Below are 17,204 nucleotides of genomic sequence, written 5' to 3' on the forward strand. Positions count from 1 at the left end.
AAGCTCTGTACCTCCCCAGTGGTTTAAGGCAGTCAGTAGTTACCTTTGGCCTTTGTGAGCTCAGCATTTTCCAGCTATTCATCTTCACTTCCCTAAAGAGCTCTATAAAAGTTAACAGCACAATCAATACGCTAGAGATTAGAGCAACTCATACACATACACAATAACGGACTGGCAGGGTAACGATTTTTCTTTCCTAGTGCAGGGTCTGTAGCAGGAGAAGCCTTCACAGACCTTTGTGTGAATCTAATCCTTAAAAGACAGGAGAGATCATTGTCGTCATTCTCAGCGCAGAAAAGTTAACAACAGTCAGGTCACCAACTATTTGTGATGCTGGGTAAAAATCGTTGGGAACAACATTCTTGTTTCAATTTCTTCCCTGGGACAGACTTGCTCTTCTCAGCAGTTTCCCCTCGAGGAACATTATTATAAACAACTGTCCTATTTTTATGCAAATTCATGTTTTACAGGAGATAAGACAGTAATGATAAATTCTTCCCATTTCCTAACACTAGATGAGAAAAACTCCACTCCATAAAGAACCAAAATTGTAATATCAGAGTGTCATTCTTAACGGGGGTGAAATATATTCCCTTATTAGCAGGAACAGAACATCATTTGTTCTTGTAACATGATCTGGTTGTCTGGAAAGAAAAATCCTAGTTAATCATTTTATTTTATTATATTTTTTCCAATGACTGAAATTTACACAAATGAAAATAACTAGGGATTCATCATGGGCTGACAATACTTTCAGATTAATAACGGGTGGTGTCGCATCTCCTCTAAATTACTAACTAGCTTGACAGACAGCTAATAAACACTGTAGCCCAGCGCAGCAGCCTCCTACACATCACATCGTCCCCTGGGTGTACGACGACACAAGATGTGCATATTAGGAACATTTCTCATTTGCATAAATTAAGCTCCATCTCTGCCTTACCTTGTCTCCTTGTCCTTGGGCATCGCAGGTGACCCATAACTGAACGCCTGTTTGTCGACGGGAGATGGCACCACCTCAGCCATGCCCGGGAGGCCGAGGGCGCTCCGCACTTTGGCATCCACAAACACAGGCGGTCCCGGCTCCTTTTTGAAGGACTGGCGGCTGGGGGAAGACCTGTCAGGCTGGATGGCGTGGGGGGGAACGTGGGTGCTATGGTGAGGATGGATATCGATCATGCGCATGTCAGCCACCCGGTGGGGGGACGCGGGAGGCGTTTTAGAGCTGAGCGTGGGCAAATGGCTCTCCGGGTACTTTCGTGGCTTTTGTCTGTACAAGGACTGCTCCAGCATTTCAGGCGGCATAGAGGGGTTACAGTAAGTGCTTGACGACCTCATGGCACTGCGATGGTAGGCTACAATGTGATCGGGGACATCGAGGGGGTGTCCGGTGTGGGGTGCGGCCACACTCATCCTCCCCTCGTGAAACAAGTAGGGGTCCCCGTACAGACCTTCATTTCGGATCAGGGCAAGGTTTTTGTTACTCATGTCCTCATCTGGCTTCACGTCCCGCCTCTCCAGAATGGCGCTTGGGCTGGGCGATATGGAGCGCGATGCTGGCACGCTGGAGAGCCGGTCCCTGGGGATAGTGGCATTGCCTGGCACACCCATGGGCCGTCCCCCTCCGTAGGGGATCCTGGATGGAGAGGGAGGCATGGAGTGGGGCACCGGGGTGGAGGGTGGCGAGCTGGGCATCGCATGTGAAGGGTGTGTGGCAGATCCGGGGCGGGAAGCGCTCGGGCCGTCTCGGCCCGTATAAGCAATTTCCCTCTGCATCTGGAAACAAAAGGAAAAACGTACAGGATGTAAAATTACTGGATGAAGAAAAGATGATGTAGGTTGTGGCGACCTCAGCATCTACAGAATAAAAAAGAAAACTACCTGCAACACCAAATCATTTGTCATCTGCATAAATAAAACATCTTGTGACCTCAGTGCCTAAAGAAAATAGCACCTATAGACAGCAATAAAATGGGCTGCACATTAAAGGAATATGAGAGTCTTAAAAATGAGTTTGCTCATGTGAATACTATATTATCATTATCTGTTATTCCCAAGCTGATATCTGGGATTTTACTACCACATTTGTAGGAACATGTAGCTGGTACATGCTGTAACAGCTTATTGATCAGACACACACACCAGAGTTCACTGATTCCACACTATGAAGAAAATGCTGGTGCTCTGGCACCACAAATAAACCTGAACTCCTTAGACATGAGAAAATAAATGTTACAACTAATTGTCCATTTGCTTCAGTGCAGGATTTGGCCTATTGCTAATACCTTGATGTGGTCTTTATTATGCAGAGTATACACAAAGCATAGGAGAACAACAGGCACCAACACTTACTGAGAGTAAGACACACGAGTTGCATGAAAATGGTCAGCCCACATAAAACATGTGCCAAATGTTCCTGCACCACAACCAAAGATAACTGAGCTTTGGAAGATTTGTAGGGAACATACTCAGAAAATATTTTATTATAGTTTTCTAATCATCATCAGCAACTGCCAGCAGTAAGGAATGAATAAGCAAGGAAATGAAAGGGAAAAGTTCCTTAACAGTATATTAGTGCTTTGCTAACTAAGGTCATGGCCAAAACCTGCAATGAATACATGTGCTTCTGAAACTGCAACAATACACTGCCCAGCAATGACCTCTCCAGGTGACTGAACATTGTCAATGATGGACACAGGAGAAATTCTCCCTCTAGCAAGCATCATGTGCTTGCTCTGGTGCCGTTCGGATAAAGTGGAAAAACAGGGAAATGAAGAAGTAAAGTTGGCTTCCACCAAGCGCATTAAAAAAAAATTACAGCTTCTAGAATTTGTGCTTGCAATTTCAACTTCCCTTTCCATCATTTCCAAGGGACTGTAGAAAACCAAGTGTCACCAAGCCCAACTACACATTCCTGAAGTTACACGGTACACGCTCATGTGTAGTGGATGCCGTTGATCTGAAATCTTCACCATTTTTTCCCCTCTCACTTCTTGCTTTGACAATATGACTGGATTTGCTGCAGTAACAGTGATCCATGCCTGATGAAGCAAGAAGTTATATTCTATTCCTGCCCCACCACAGGTTTTTCCACTGGCAAGGGAATTGCACTAGCGGTATATAAACAATAGCTGTTCTCATCACAGCAGGCTCTGCACTTGGGAATTACAAATGACGTTCCCCAGGGCCAGAGATCAAAAGTCTGCAGTATCAAGTATCAAAAAGAAGAAAGGAGATAACCTGACTGTGGCAGCAGCAATAATAAATAAGCGCAAACAGAACAAAGGAGTGCGCAGGGATGCGTCATAAACGAGCCGACAAAAGTTATCCGGCCAAAGGGGAACATGGGATAATTTGTTTCATTTGCACAGAGAACTACTGAAATTTACAATAATATATAACTAAACGGTATTAATAAAATTATCAGTGGGCATTCAACACAGTTCTGGCTTGAAGAAACACTGCAGCATACCAAGCTGGATTGTGCATTCAGACTCTGGACCTGAGCCAACAGAACAAAAAGACTCCTACTGAATCTGAGCTGCTTTGGGATCATGCCTCCAGGGATAGGCAGCACTAGATGTTTTGCAATGAGAGAAGAGAACAGAGGATGAAAGACCTCCTTGGTCCCCACCATACAAGCTATACCACGCCTTGTTTAGGTACTTCAGCTAAACCTACCACAGATTCAACAGTATCTGGCACACAAAGCACAGGCACTGGGATACACTGGGTTGCAGTGAAAGGAAAATTCCGATGTTACCTTGTAGAGAGGGGAAAGTTTCCGTGGGAAGCCTTGAAAGTAACAGGTTTTATTTTCCTTAACTTCTGGACTTCAAATTCCTATATACGCACATTCATTCCTCGTAAGTCAAAGTAATCTGTCAAAGAAAAATTTCTATTTTCCACCTTAGCATATTCCCATACTTGAAGAGGGAAACAAGGAGTTCAAATACAGGGTTGAGCTGTTATTCAAACGCCTTTTTCTTGAGTACTGGCATTTACAATGCTATCTACTTTTGCTTTGCTTTGCTTTAAAATAGCACATGGAACACACAGCCTGAATCAAGACCCCACTGGGCTGGGAGGGCACGAAGCTTGAGTGCACAACCGCTTCCTGGAAGGTTCACTTTCTATTTTAGGCTGTGACTCAGCCCCTGGGTGGAGTGTGCAGAAGGGGAGAGCGGCTAGAGCCACAGAGTCCTGGGGTACCCAGGGCAGGAGGGCTGGGGCATAGGAGCCAGACAGGGCCAGGAGCCAGGCAGCCTCACTGGCCACATTACAGCATCTCCTGTTGCCTGGCCAATATATACATATTTTTTTTTCTTCTCCAAAATCTCCAGATTCTTTGCCAATGGAAACTTCAAAAATTCAAATGATAGTCTCTTCTTGCTTCCCTCTATACATCTTTTGTGTGATATTCAAGACACACTACTCTCTCCCATATATACCCCACTTTCTGCACTGTTTTTCTTCTTCCTGCCCTCCACCTCACACCATTGAGCAAAACCCCAGCATTGCTCAATGAAAATGTACTCTAGTGCATAAACTGTCTTGAGCCATATGTTCTTGGACTTACATTGCATGACTCAGGGACAGAGAAAGAGGATACTGGCTTTATCTGAGCCTGTAAATACTAGGTGAAGTCACAGCCAATTGCTTTCAGGGTAAAAGGAAGATCTTCTAATATAAGCATAGGATCATGTGCTTTTCAACTGCAGCAACGTAATATATTTGCTTGAGGGTGTGGTTTTGTTTAGCACATAGGTCTTCCTTGTTCTTGCTCCCTGTAGCCTTTACACCTTTGAAATAGAAATTTGTTTGTCAATCCTTGGGGTTAAAATATGGCAAATGGCTAGTGCAATTTCTGTATAAAGCACTAGAGGGGATAGGCATCACTGAGAATCTTTCACCTGATGAAGTAAAAAAAGATCACACCGCATATAAGTGTCTCCTGAGGAAGGTTTCGGTCAGTCTAACAACACTTCAGTCTGCAAGATACAGATCTGGATATTTTCTGAAGCAGAACAACAGAGGCACTGGACATATACTGAAGAGCGAACATCATACAAAATCAGTTATGTTCCTTATTTCAAATCAGTTTGCATACTCAGTAACTTGCTGTGTGATTATATGCAGAAAGGTAGCAAACCAGCTCTCCATCCACCCAAACGTCTTGCATAAAGGCTGAGCAGACCAGTATCTCTGCATACAGCAGAATACAAAGCCTGCTGCAGCTCCTGGATCCTCAAACAGCTCAGCTACCCTGAAAGAAGGGCAGAGTCACAGTATCATAAGCCTTATGGACAGCAAAGGGCAAGCTGCCATTCAGTGGTTCGACAGCTGGTGTTTTCTGCAGTACAATCCCATCTGTCTTGTCCTCCATCAGGACTAATACAACACTGTGCTGATCTTTATTCAAAATTTCTTATGGCTGTCCTGCCTCATAGGTCACTCTTGCGGTCTGTCCCAAGGTGGGCCTCCCACAATGAAGAAACCGTCCTCACTTCTGCCTCTTGGGCTGGCTTCAGTGCATCATTTGTACCCGTGGTGTGCACCAGAGCAGCACATGGAGCTGTGCCCACACACACCAGGGCAATGCCAACCAGTGTTATGCCTTACCACTGATTCATTGGTGCCACACCAACACTCCACCTCACCAGGCATGGATACCAGAGGTGTACCCTGACTCATGCCACTATCTGCTAACATCTCACAGCAAAACACACGCAAAGGGAAAAGTAGGTGAGGGTTTTTGACCTGGCAGACCTTCCCATTGCTCTCCCAGGCCTTGTCTACACCAACAGAGAGCAAAGCAACTGGCTTTGCCCCAAGACTTTCAGCCTGCCAAAATACCTAGATGGAGCATGTTCCTTAAGAGGTGCTCATCTTTGCACTGTCCTGGAGACACCCTGGAGTTGCCAGCAGACACCTCTCAGGCATGCAAAGCTATTGCTTTTCTTACTCTCCTATTGGCACCCTGTAGTTCCCCGAGGAAACTGCACCTGTGTTCCTAAACTGGCTCACCCACCAGTAAACTGAGGACATCTGAAAAGAATTTTATCAAGAGCTTGGAGAATCTTTGATGAAAAAGCTACAGAAACACTAAATACTGATATAAAACTGACAAATGCATCTACATTACTGATAAATTCAAGGTGAAGAGATCTTTTACAGAAACTGATCACAAGAAGAAAATCCTCTAAAATTGAGGCAATCTTTCACTTTGTTTCTAGGAAAAGAAAGGAAAGACTTACTTAAAGAACCCAAAACCCAACAACAATACAATCCACTCATTTTTTCTTCTCTCATAAAAATAAACTGACAGCCTTACAGCTCTAGCTGTCCAAACCCCTCAGTTTGATCAGTAGTTGCACGATGTGATACCACATCTGCCATGGCTGGTCTTTCACTAAGGTTGGGTTTCCACAGCTGAAAGCACAAATCAGCTTTTGCAAAAAACTGTCAGATACAGTTTTGATACTTCTAAAATAATATTTACAAGAAGAAATAGTGCACTTGAAAATTATAGAATTGATAAATAGTCTGAAAATGACATTTTTTAAGTATATGTACCATGACTGTCATTCTAAAGCCAAATCCTTCTCATGCTATCAGACATCACTTTGTCACACTTGTTTGCTCTTACCTTTTCTTTGTATGTCTTTTAATTCCTATACATTTCCCTATTCTGTTGGGACATTACAGAAAAAAAACAGGCCGGCTGCAGCTGCGGGTTCCTCCAGCTGCCCAACGGCATACTTACAAACTGCAAACACATTAGCATCACTTTTAGCTTTTTCTGGTCAGGAACTTTCCAATGAAAAATATTTTCAACAGACAATGCTAATTCAAAAGAGCTGAAACATTTGGTAAAAACATCAGTAAAGCAAACGTCACTTGGAGAAAAAAAAAACCAGCAGATTTCAGTCAAACACCAATATGGTTTCTTATCAGACAACCCTGGAGTGCTCTAAAGCTTTGGCTTTCCAGATCCATAGACCTGGGGCATCTTTTGCATAGTTTTGGTATACGTCAAGCTGTAAAATCTCCGTATTATGGTGCAAAAAGAGCTGAGCTTAAAACTCAGAATATTCATGAAACTGCAATTCTGTGATTCTAGTGATTGCACCAGAACAAAACAGTTAATGGGACATAAAGGCAAGAGAATTGCTGGGTTTTCCTTCTTCCATCTATGTTATTAAATCTGTGTGTTTTTCTTTCCCTGATCAACAATGCTGCAATCAGCCAAAATAAGACGTTTCTTAGGGTGAGCCACTCTTACAGTTTCTATATTTGTAGACTTATTTTGCCAGGCTCGCCTGGCCATAGGGTGACATGAACACAACAGGAGAACCAGACAATGATGTTCACTATCCTGAGAGGTGGCAGTTAGAGCACATAAACATGATTATCCAGAAAGGAGACATGCTGCCCTGAGTGAACCTCAGTCAGGCATCATCACCATACTATTTGATATCACCGTGGCATCCCATCCCCATGTCTTCTTACCTGTTGTGCAGGTGTACACAAGGGGTATGGCACAAATACCCCTAAGAATTTTTAGGGTACAATATTGTAGCAACACATACACTAGCTTGAATCAAGCAGAGCTCAGCCACAGCATTATTTCCCTTTCCACATGACAGAGCATCAAACACATTCTTAACATTATTGTCCCTTACTTTATACCTAGATCTTTAATGCACACTTGTGTATGAACCCAGTCCCTGCAGCTATCCAAATGTTTTACCTTAAGGTACTTTACATGTCTCGGTATGTCCTTTTATATCCCTGACTACATATAAACTTAATTCATACCATATCCTAAAAATCCCATGGGGAAAACAAAGAATACCTGTTTCACTTTTTACTGAATATAAAACAGATCTGTAAAATTCTAAGCTAACCACAAAACAAATTTAATGGTGATATCAAAAATAATATTTGATTGCTTCACCTTGCCTCTAAGTCAATGTGCATGCTGAAGGTGGATCTTGCAAACAAGCAGAGAGGAGTCTCAGACCAAATCCTATACAGTCTGCTCTTTCAGGCATAATTTTTCAGCTGTCCTGGTGCTACTCTGGTTATTTGTTTCTACAATTAAAAATAGTAGCAGTCTTATTACACGCGGTCAAAATTGTTACCTACAGAAAAATAACATAATCTTTGATAAGATTTTTGCTCTGAAATAATTAAAGCCACTTACTGTTACTTAAGGAAATCACCTGTATGGCTACAGCAGTAAGATGAACATTTGTTTCCACTTCTTCTAATAAAGCATTTTTTGTTTTCAGCCTCGAGTCTACATCCTCAGTCTACAGTACAGCATTTTATAAATCCGTGCCTTCTGGGAAAAGGTTTTTAAACAGTAAAAATGTTCCTTGTTCTCTCTGCTCACAACAGGGGCAGGCCATCTTGCTTTACCCAGTCATCTAAGTAATGCTGCCTCAATAGACTGAAGTACTTTTCCACATGACAAGCCTGCAATTTCTCCTCCCCTTCGAAATTAGTCACTAAATAACCTCCTTGGCATGTCACCCAGTCACAAACTGTGCAACACTATGTGATTCAATCGCTCAACCATTTTTTAATGCGCGCCTATAAGATGCATAGAAAGAGGCTAACATCATGGAATGAAGTACAAGGGAGACTCACAAAGGGGAAAGCCATAAATAAAACTGCGAGTAAACTCCATTTAGGTAAGAGAGTGCATGTTAAAGGTAACTATATAAAACGCATCCATATTAAATTCTCGACAGGAGAAGATCTCCAATTATTTAGCAAACCCAGTACATACAATTCTAGGGGAAAAAAAAAAAGAAAAATACAGTCATTATTAACCTTGGCAGCTTTTTGAATGCTCCGCTTTGTGGGGACACCTGGTAGAAAGAAGCGCAAGCCCCTCCCGCCAGGAGAAGCACCTAGACACAGGAGCAGGCTGTCTACTCATTAACCAGGCACCTGAGCCGCTTGGCTAACCTGAACTTTGGGGCCCCCATAAATCAATCGCACGGTTATCTCTGCAGCACACCACGCTAGCCATTAGGATTACCTTTTTCTTTTTTTTTTTTTTTTTTTAAATGCACAATAGAGATGGCAAATGTCCAAAAAAAAAAATAGAAAGCTTGCTTCCCTTCCTTCCATCCCCTCACTCTGAAAGACCCAATAACATTGAAAATGTACCCCTAAAAATACGGTATTTGCAGTGCGAAAGAGATGGCACTTAAACATTGTAGGGCAGCCTCATGACACAAGCACTTCGCAGCACTGCAGTTATCCTCCTGATTTTTTTGTGTGCATTTATTTTTGCTTTTATGCACGTAAAATATTGCCTGTATCATCATGACTGGCATTTAGAAGAATCAAAATACAATTTAAGTGCATGACCTTGAGCTAATATCAATATAAAGAACCATTTATAAGGGGACCTAACTGGAGTAACATTTCTATTTCACAGTACTCCCTCCTCTCAGCCTCTCAGCTGTGAGAGAGGGAGGAATCACTCATTGCTGTTACAAAAGGGTAAGCTGACACAAAGCATTTGCGTAACATGACAAAGATCAGAGCAGATCCGGTAGCCAAAACTAAAAATCCAGGTGTTCCACCCCTTACTACACACTCCCCAAGAGCAGAAGGAATCGTCCAGATTTGCAGACAGCTGTTGTGTTTTCCCATTATAAATTTGTACACCATTATTGGTCTTGACCAGAACTTCACAAAATTTCTATGTAGCATAACATAATGTAAGCAGTCTTTTCAAGTGCGTAAAAGTATTTGTCTTAATTGTAGCATTTCCAGTTTCACTGTGAAAATATTTTAAGATATTATTTTTATTAAATATTTGCACTAGAACTATAAAAAAGTAACATCACGGCACAGAAACAATCTTAAACCTATTTATTTTCATTTCAAATTTAATCAGTCAAGGCTTGTTTCTTGCAGTATAGGAGTAAAGCAGTATTTACCGATGAAGCATCTGGTTTATATTTGGCACGTTTTACTAACCAGTCAAGTATCCCCTTTTAATGAATGGAAGTATGACCTAGTTAAAAACCTGCTTAGGTCTGCTGACCAACTCAAAAATATCAAAAATAAAACTACAAGCAAATTATCCTAATACACTTTTGTGTCGCACATGCTTTCCAGCAAGTGCAGAGTACATTCTGCCATCCACGTTCTTCCTTACAGGGGAACAAACCTGCAGTGAGAAATCATATTATTATGCTAATATGCAGGATAAAAAAGACCACTATATTTCACTTCTGTTTCTCTGCAGTGAATTGCAAGCTGGTAGGATGCACATTTTCAGTAATTGGACTCTAGCATGATAAAGTATATCCCAGAACATCAGGCACACTATAACTAGTTCTCCATACATCTGGCACTATATGCAATAGTCTCCAAGTATGTCTGATGCATATGAAAAGTTTTTCATATGAGGAATGAATCTTCTTTTAATTTTAAAATACACCGGGCACTGCATCATAAATAGTGCACAGATATATCATTACCAAGGCTGTAATTTAATTTGTAGGTTCTAACAATGCATACAAACCATTCAAGTATCACTTTCCATTTCAATTACTTTATCAGAGCCCTCAAGCCTTGTCTAACTTGCCATGTATTATCCTGTGTTTAATTACTTGCCATATATTTGTTTATAATGTACTGTACAGAGCAATAGTTCCTTTCCAGTTTAGCCCCCCATATAAACAAAGGGTATGCCCCTGAGAAGCGCAACACCCTACACTTCACCAAGATCAGACCTGGAAGTTAGCCCATTGCTTTAAAATCTTTGTTAATGTCTATGGTGATGACAGGCACAAATTACCACTGAGGTATTTCTCTGGTCTCCCTGCTTTTCTTCTACATTATTAACGTTAATTCAGGACCCTTGGAACAATTTGCCCAACACATTAATTTATTTTCTCTTTGCTCCCCTTGATTCTCAGTGGAAAAGTGTTAGAGACACATTAGTAAAATGCACAATTATAAACTGAGAGAACATTTTGAAGTCTGCTGTGGGGTATACATATGAGGCATAGATGTAACTGGCTTATTACTTGACTGCTGATCAAAGTTCTTTCTGTTCCTGATAACGGCTCTTTTGGTCCCTAAGCCCTTAATAATACTTTCAGGGATGGAAATAATGAAGCAGTTAATGTTTGTACTGCTGTAAACAACCATTTCCTTAACAGAAAACAGGGAAATTTATAGGCTTGATGGCTTGTCACTGACTCAACTGTTTTGCTCTCAGTACTCAGGAGCAAAGCTTGTGATGGAGTCAATGGGGTTTTGCTTAAATGCAACAAGTTAGTTCAATCCAGCAGAATCCAAGTGGGAAGACAGTTTGCTGATGAAGTTTTTTACAGCTGTTTTCTGAAAGAAGCATTATTTATTTATTTATTTATTTCAATGGTGTCACATGACTTCATCACTCCTATAGCCCACCCAGAATCTAATTCTGATCAAAGAAACCGAGAGTGTAGGAGGACAGAGACCTGCATGTGGACTTGTTTGTAGAACCTCCTAAGTCTCCAGTTACACAAGACTTTTCAAGGTAGCAAGAGAGCTACCATCAGCATCTTTCTTCCCTCTGCACAGGCAAGCACCATGACAAACCTCTCACTGGGCTTATCCACTTTCTGCAATGAAAGCAAAGAGACCAACCCCTAGCTTTGCCTCCAATCATTCAGCAGAGGAACAAAAAAAAAAGGTCATATCCAGCCTTGACCTCAATCTCAGATGCTTCCCCACAGCAAAAATGGGGGAGCAGATCACAGACCCCCCAGGTTGCTGTTCTTCACAAAGGCACCAAGGTGTCAAGCACACCAGCCCCCTGACCATATTCATACCTACAAAGACTGAAAATCCTACAGGATCACTTCTATGAATTTGAGAGGCCAAGCTAAACAAATAGATGGGAACAGAACAGTTTTGGCTGCCTGACATATATTGGACTTGATATTACGTGCAGACTACACTATCTTCTCCTAAACATACATGTTGTTTGTTATTCCCTCTGTTTACTGATTCCTAAGGCACTTGGTGAAACAGATATGCCTTGGGGTAGATATAAATACCATTTATCTACCTTGGGTTAGATATAAATACCATAAAGTTCTCTTATGCTTATGCCAAACTCTCTAGTTCTAGGGGAAAAAAATAAAAAGAAGCAAAGAACAAACAAACAAGCAAAAAAACATCCCACACCACACATTGCTACTAGCTAAAATGAACCACTATAAAGGGGACAGGCAGCTCTAAAGCCTCACTGCTGGCAACGCAGCGCAGTCAGTAGAAGAGCTGGCACTCGCAGTGTGGAGCAACCTGCACATGGAGCCTTTGAACCAGCACACAAGTGAGCATCTGGGCTCCAAGAGAACAACGCCTCATTGTAACATGTAAAGCAACAGCATGCTTACATGCATACATATATGTAGGCGTGCCAGCAGCACATTTGTGGCCTATCCTTTGGTGATGGTTAGTCACCATAATCAGGAATTTTGGATTTTTAGGGATTTAAAAAATTAAAGGCAAGCAAGTACAAGCAAGCAAATCCTGGAGGTGCTGGAAACTCTATAAGCCTCTCAAACTTTATTTTAAGTATACTTGAGCAAATATAGCCAACTCTCTCTGGAGTCACATGAAGAAGGTTCTGCAAAACTGAACTATTACGTCAGGTCTGCAGTCTGTCTCTCTACCCTGTAATTTAAACCTCATGCTTCCCCCTCATTTCTGTAGTGATTTAAACAAAGACATTTTCCTAGCCATAGGAAAGTATCACAGCATGTATCACAGACATACATGCACTAAGCATTTCCCCAAAGTTAAGATTGCATTATTAGTTGCTTCGTATTGGGTCTTTCTCATCCAATGTTGCATTCAAAGGCAGTCAGCCAGGCACCCCCCAGAGTCAGCTCCTTCCCTCCCCAGCCGGGTGGGACAAGCTGCCCTTTGGTGTTCCTTGCCTCTCCCCACTGACAGCACCAGGAGGCAATTTCTACCACAAGTTTATAAGGGTTAGACTTTTTTTCTTATTTTTTTATCATGACCCTGTCCATATGTCTTTTCATTTAGCTCACTCTCTCCTCTGTTTTCAACCTATTGTTTTCCTTTTTCCTTTTTTTTTTCCTTTTTTTTTTTTCTTCTTTTTTTTCCCCTTTATAAGTCAAGCTGAGATACTAAAACTAGAAGGGATAACAGCAGTTTCATTCCAACTGCTGCTGCTTGCTACTCCTTATGATGGACTTTGCTGTCATCCACATTGGTGGATCCAACTTGGCCTGTAGTTCCTGCTGATTAAGCTAAGAATTAAATGCCTCTGACCTGAACCTGCTAATAAACATTATTTATTTATCAACAGAGCAATATAGAAGCACCTCCACATGTCAATCTTTTCATCCTCTGTCCTACTATTAGCACTCTTTCTTATGCCTAAACATTTTCAATCCTAAATGTAGAGGACTGAGTTTGTAGCATGATTTTTTTCCTGCTTATCCCACATGTAATGCAGAAATATTAAAAAAAGATATAAATAGTGAAAAAAAATATTTGGGAAGGTAATAGGGAATTCTGAATGTAAAACTCTAGAAAAAAAGATGAAAAAAAGAAAAAGAAAAAAAAAAGGGAGGGGGGAAGAATGGGACAGGGTGAAGTACAATACTAAGAGTTTGTGAAAGAGGCCAGAGGTGAAAGAGAGTAATATTGTAGATGGAGTGCTGAGAACTAAATAGGGAAAAAAGAAAAGGATAATAAATAACAAAGAAACAAAAACAGGAGAATTAAGACCAGAGGAGGTGAGGTACTGATGAGAAAAAGATGAATTAAAGAGAATATGAAGAGAATATGAAGAGAAATTCAACATCAACAAAAAAAAGGAATGAAAGAATGAGAAAAAATGAGAGTGGAAGAACATGAATTACTTCAAATTTTCTTCAAGGCTAGAAGATTTTGCCTTAGCTCTTGTTATTACAATGCTGTAGCCTAGCATAGCAGGCACAGGAGAAAGGGAGGGAGGAAGAAAGAAAGGAGAAGAGGAAAGAGGAAGAAGAAAATACATCCAAACATTCTTTCGTTTGGGCTAATATTCTGAGGATTGCCCTTTTTTGTTTTGTTTTGTTTTGTTTTCAGGGGTCGTCAAAATATGAGGGTGGCTTTTAGGAAAGAAGCGAGCAGAGAGTTCCAGGTAAATGCCAGCTGGAGTAACCCCACAAACGCATGAAGACACTAGCATTCAAAGCAAAGATGTTTGATGCATTCAAAAGCTACAAAAGGCTTCCGAAACCTAGAACTAAGTTGAGCCATTCCCACTGGAGTTGTGGTTAAGATTTAACACAGCTTTGTCTCCTTCAAACATGATAGAAAACAGCTCTCTACAAGTCAGGCCTCAGTTCAGCATCTCCTTGTTGACATGCAGTGGGACCAAGTGCTGAGCAATAACACTGAGGGTGCTGCTGCCTTTTGTCTGGTTGTTAGTGGGGGACAACAGAAATTCTAGGCTGATGAAGTCACCACCAAGCTCTGACAAGCGGCAAGACTTCTCTTTATGTGTGTCCTTCTCACAAAACTTTTTCCTATATTAATTCCACACAGCTATGACTGCTTCCCCAAATATGCCTCCACCTCCAGAGCTCATTGGTCATCATAATGCCCAGGTGTCCTTCTAATTCCTAGACTAAGATCACTTTATTCAAGTGTAAAACAAGAATCCAGTGTAAAGATAAGGGGAAAGCAATAATAGAATGAGCTTCTTGCCATAAAAAGAAAATTGAGTTTACAATATGCATCAGCTTAGAGCTAGATAAGGAGCAGGATTAACATTTGGACTAGCCTGGTGGCATCGGTAGTGAACCTTTTTACACTCCCTAGTAGACATTACTACAGATTAGCTGTCCATGCGACACAACCTTGGTGACGCTGGGTGATCTCTCCTTGCAGGAGAAGGGAGCACAAGGCCACACAGAGCTGCCCCCAAGCCGTACCACGAGGACCTCCATGCATTAGGCAATCCGAGCAAAACGGCGCATGACACACAGCACATTTTGCGTTAGCCAAACTGAAATGACAGTGCTGCTGCGTGAGGGTTTATTCACCCAGCAACATGTCATCGTTTGAGCCATTTCTCTGCTACCACTCTGCGTTACTTTATTCCTGATCAGCAAGACGGACATCCAGACCAGTGAATGTAGCAGACACTCCCTTCTGCGTATTTATGAGTGCATTTCATTTCCTACAAGCAAATGGAATGTGAGAGTTAAAAAAAAAAAAAAAAAAAAGCTAAAATTATCCAATTAAGCAGAGAGACATTAATAAATCTCTCATGCTTGATTTTCCAATGCTTCCTCAGTGCTCTTTTCAGACAGAGTAGCATGGTGAGTACACTAAGAAACCTCTTAGCATTTCAGCCAAGATTTTTCAGAGTGTTATCACAAATGACAAAAATATAAACATACTGAAACATAACACATTTCAATCCTAAAAAGGTCGGATTTACATAATTACATCATTGGTTTGCCAATATCCACATTTATCTCATCAGTATAGCATGGCCCACCCAGCCCATAAGCTATTAGACTGTTTGGACTGAGCATATAAAAGCTGTTACTGATTTTTTTTTAAGTTCACATTATGACACCCCTCATAACTAGGGTTGAATTTGAACCAACTGTTTGTTTCTTTTTGCTTTTCCACAGCTGCTTTTGAGGCAAAATTTTCTGAAAACAAACAGGAGTCATGTAATTCATGAAGATGTAGCAAGCATTTCCTTCCCCCCACCCCGTTCCCCTTGAAGAGATCAAGCACATCATGCACATAGCACAGACAGCCACCACCAGTGCAGGGAGCCAAACCCTTCAGACCAGTCTCAATGTCAGCACTTCCTCAGGGCACTGCTGAACTGATGGGGTCATCTCTTTTTTTTTCCCAAAAAAGGAATAGTTTCAAACATGTACATTTCTGGTACAGATCAGCATTTTTATTTGGTTTAAATATGCTGTATATCAGATTTCTTCTCTTTAAAAAAAAATACTGTTAGTAACTGAACTCATAAATCAAAATAAATGCATGGCTTTCTGACTTGCTGTACTAACGACTCAGCTTTTATTTTTGGTCCATATTTGTATTTTTTCCCACTGTGCTGAAGCCAAATAAAACTGAACAAGTTGATATGGTTAAATGAACATAAAGGAAAGCATCACACTTGGTGTCATCTGGCATTACCTAACAATAGAGTCAAAACACAATTTCTATTACAGATATATGCAATTGATTATGATATAAACAATATAAAAATGTTACAAATCAGAGCTGATGGGTAAAAGACCAAAGCAACATGTCCACACCTGTAACCACCTATTTCTCTCAATGTAAGGGCACAGCAAATCAGAAGAAGTTGCTATGCTGAGTTTTGGCCTCAGCACTGTCAGCAGGAGAAATGGTCACGGAAGCCACAGAACTGAATTTTACAATGATGTGTCCAAGCTGGACTGCATCTCTTAGCTGTAAGGCCAAGCAAGTATTTGCAGGTATAAGTACATTTTTTGCAACGTTAGAGGTGCTAATCACTGCAGCAATCAGTTTGAGCCCTACATTTTGTTTTTATTTTACTTCCTTTTATCCAAAAAAGCATACAACCTGTCACGGTCAGCATGACTGAAGTAAATAACCTACTTCATTCTAAGGTGAAGCTATCTATAGTAAACATTTAGTGACTGAGGGACTAGCCCTTTACCCAACACACCCTCTTGGTCTTTTCACTCAGTCACGCAGAACTTTGATTTGCAATGATGTAAGAAAGGCATATACTCATGCAAAAAATAATTGCAGCATCACATCACTTCTCATGGAGCCCTGCTGCCTGCTGTTATTTGCAGCTGCCTTCCTTTTGCCAACTGCGTCTTTTTTTAACCCCAGATCTTAACATGTATCCAAGGAAAGATATTTTTACTCCTCATATTTTCAGAAGTCTGATTAGTTTTCCAGAGCCCACATTAGAAAAAGTATAATCCAACACCGAGAAGAATCAAAGTCCTCAAATACATACATGTGTTCTAGACACCAGGTACTGGTTTACTCTTTTTCTATGTCAAAGGAAGATGGGGACAGAACTAATTCTCTTTAGTATTCACATGATACCAAACTGCCACCTCCACATGGTGATTTTAAAGCTCTTTTCAAGTAAAAGTTCATTTGGAAAGCTA

At 41.1% G+C, this 17,204-nt stretch overlaps 1 protein-coding gene across 12 annotated transcripts in view; it reads right to left on the bottom strand.

The window, feature by feature from the left end:
- The window catches only part of KIAA1217 (KIAA1217 ortholog), an 81,976-nt gene that overhangs the window by 51,841 nt on the left and 12,931 nt on the right, over nt 1-17,204 (bottom strand). For 8 of the 12 annotated variants that reach the window (XM_040546236.1, XM_040546243.1, XM_040546242.1 and 5 more), the window contains one exon: nt 944-1,776. In XM_040546236.1, coding sequence (XP_040402170.1) covers nt 944-1,776 — 833 coding nt within the window. Of the gene's footprint in view, nt 1-943; nt 1,777-8,209; nt 8,448-17,204 lie in introns of those variants that run through there. The other 4 variants (XM_040546245.1, XM_040546241.1, XM_040546238.1 and 1 more) reach the window with 2 other exon arrangements.

The sequence above is a fragment of the Cygnus olor genome, chromosome 2 (assembly GCF_009769625.2).
Source record: "Cygnus olor isolate bCygOlo1 chromosome 2, bCygOlo1.pri.v2, whole genome shotgun sequence".
In the NCBI taxonomy this organism is placed as follows: domain Eukaryota; kingdom Metazoa; phylum Chordata; class Aves; order Anseriformes; family Anatidae; genus Cygnus; species Cygnus olor.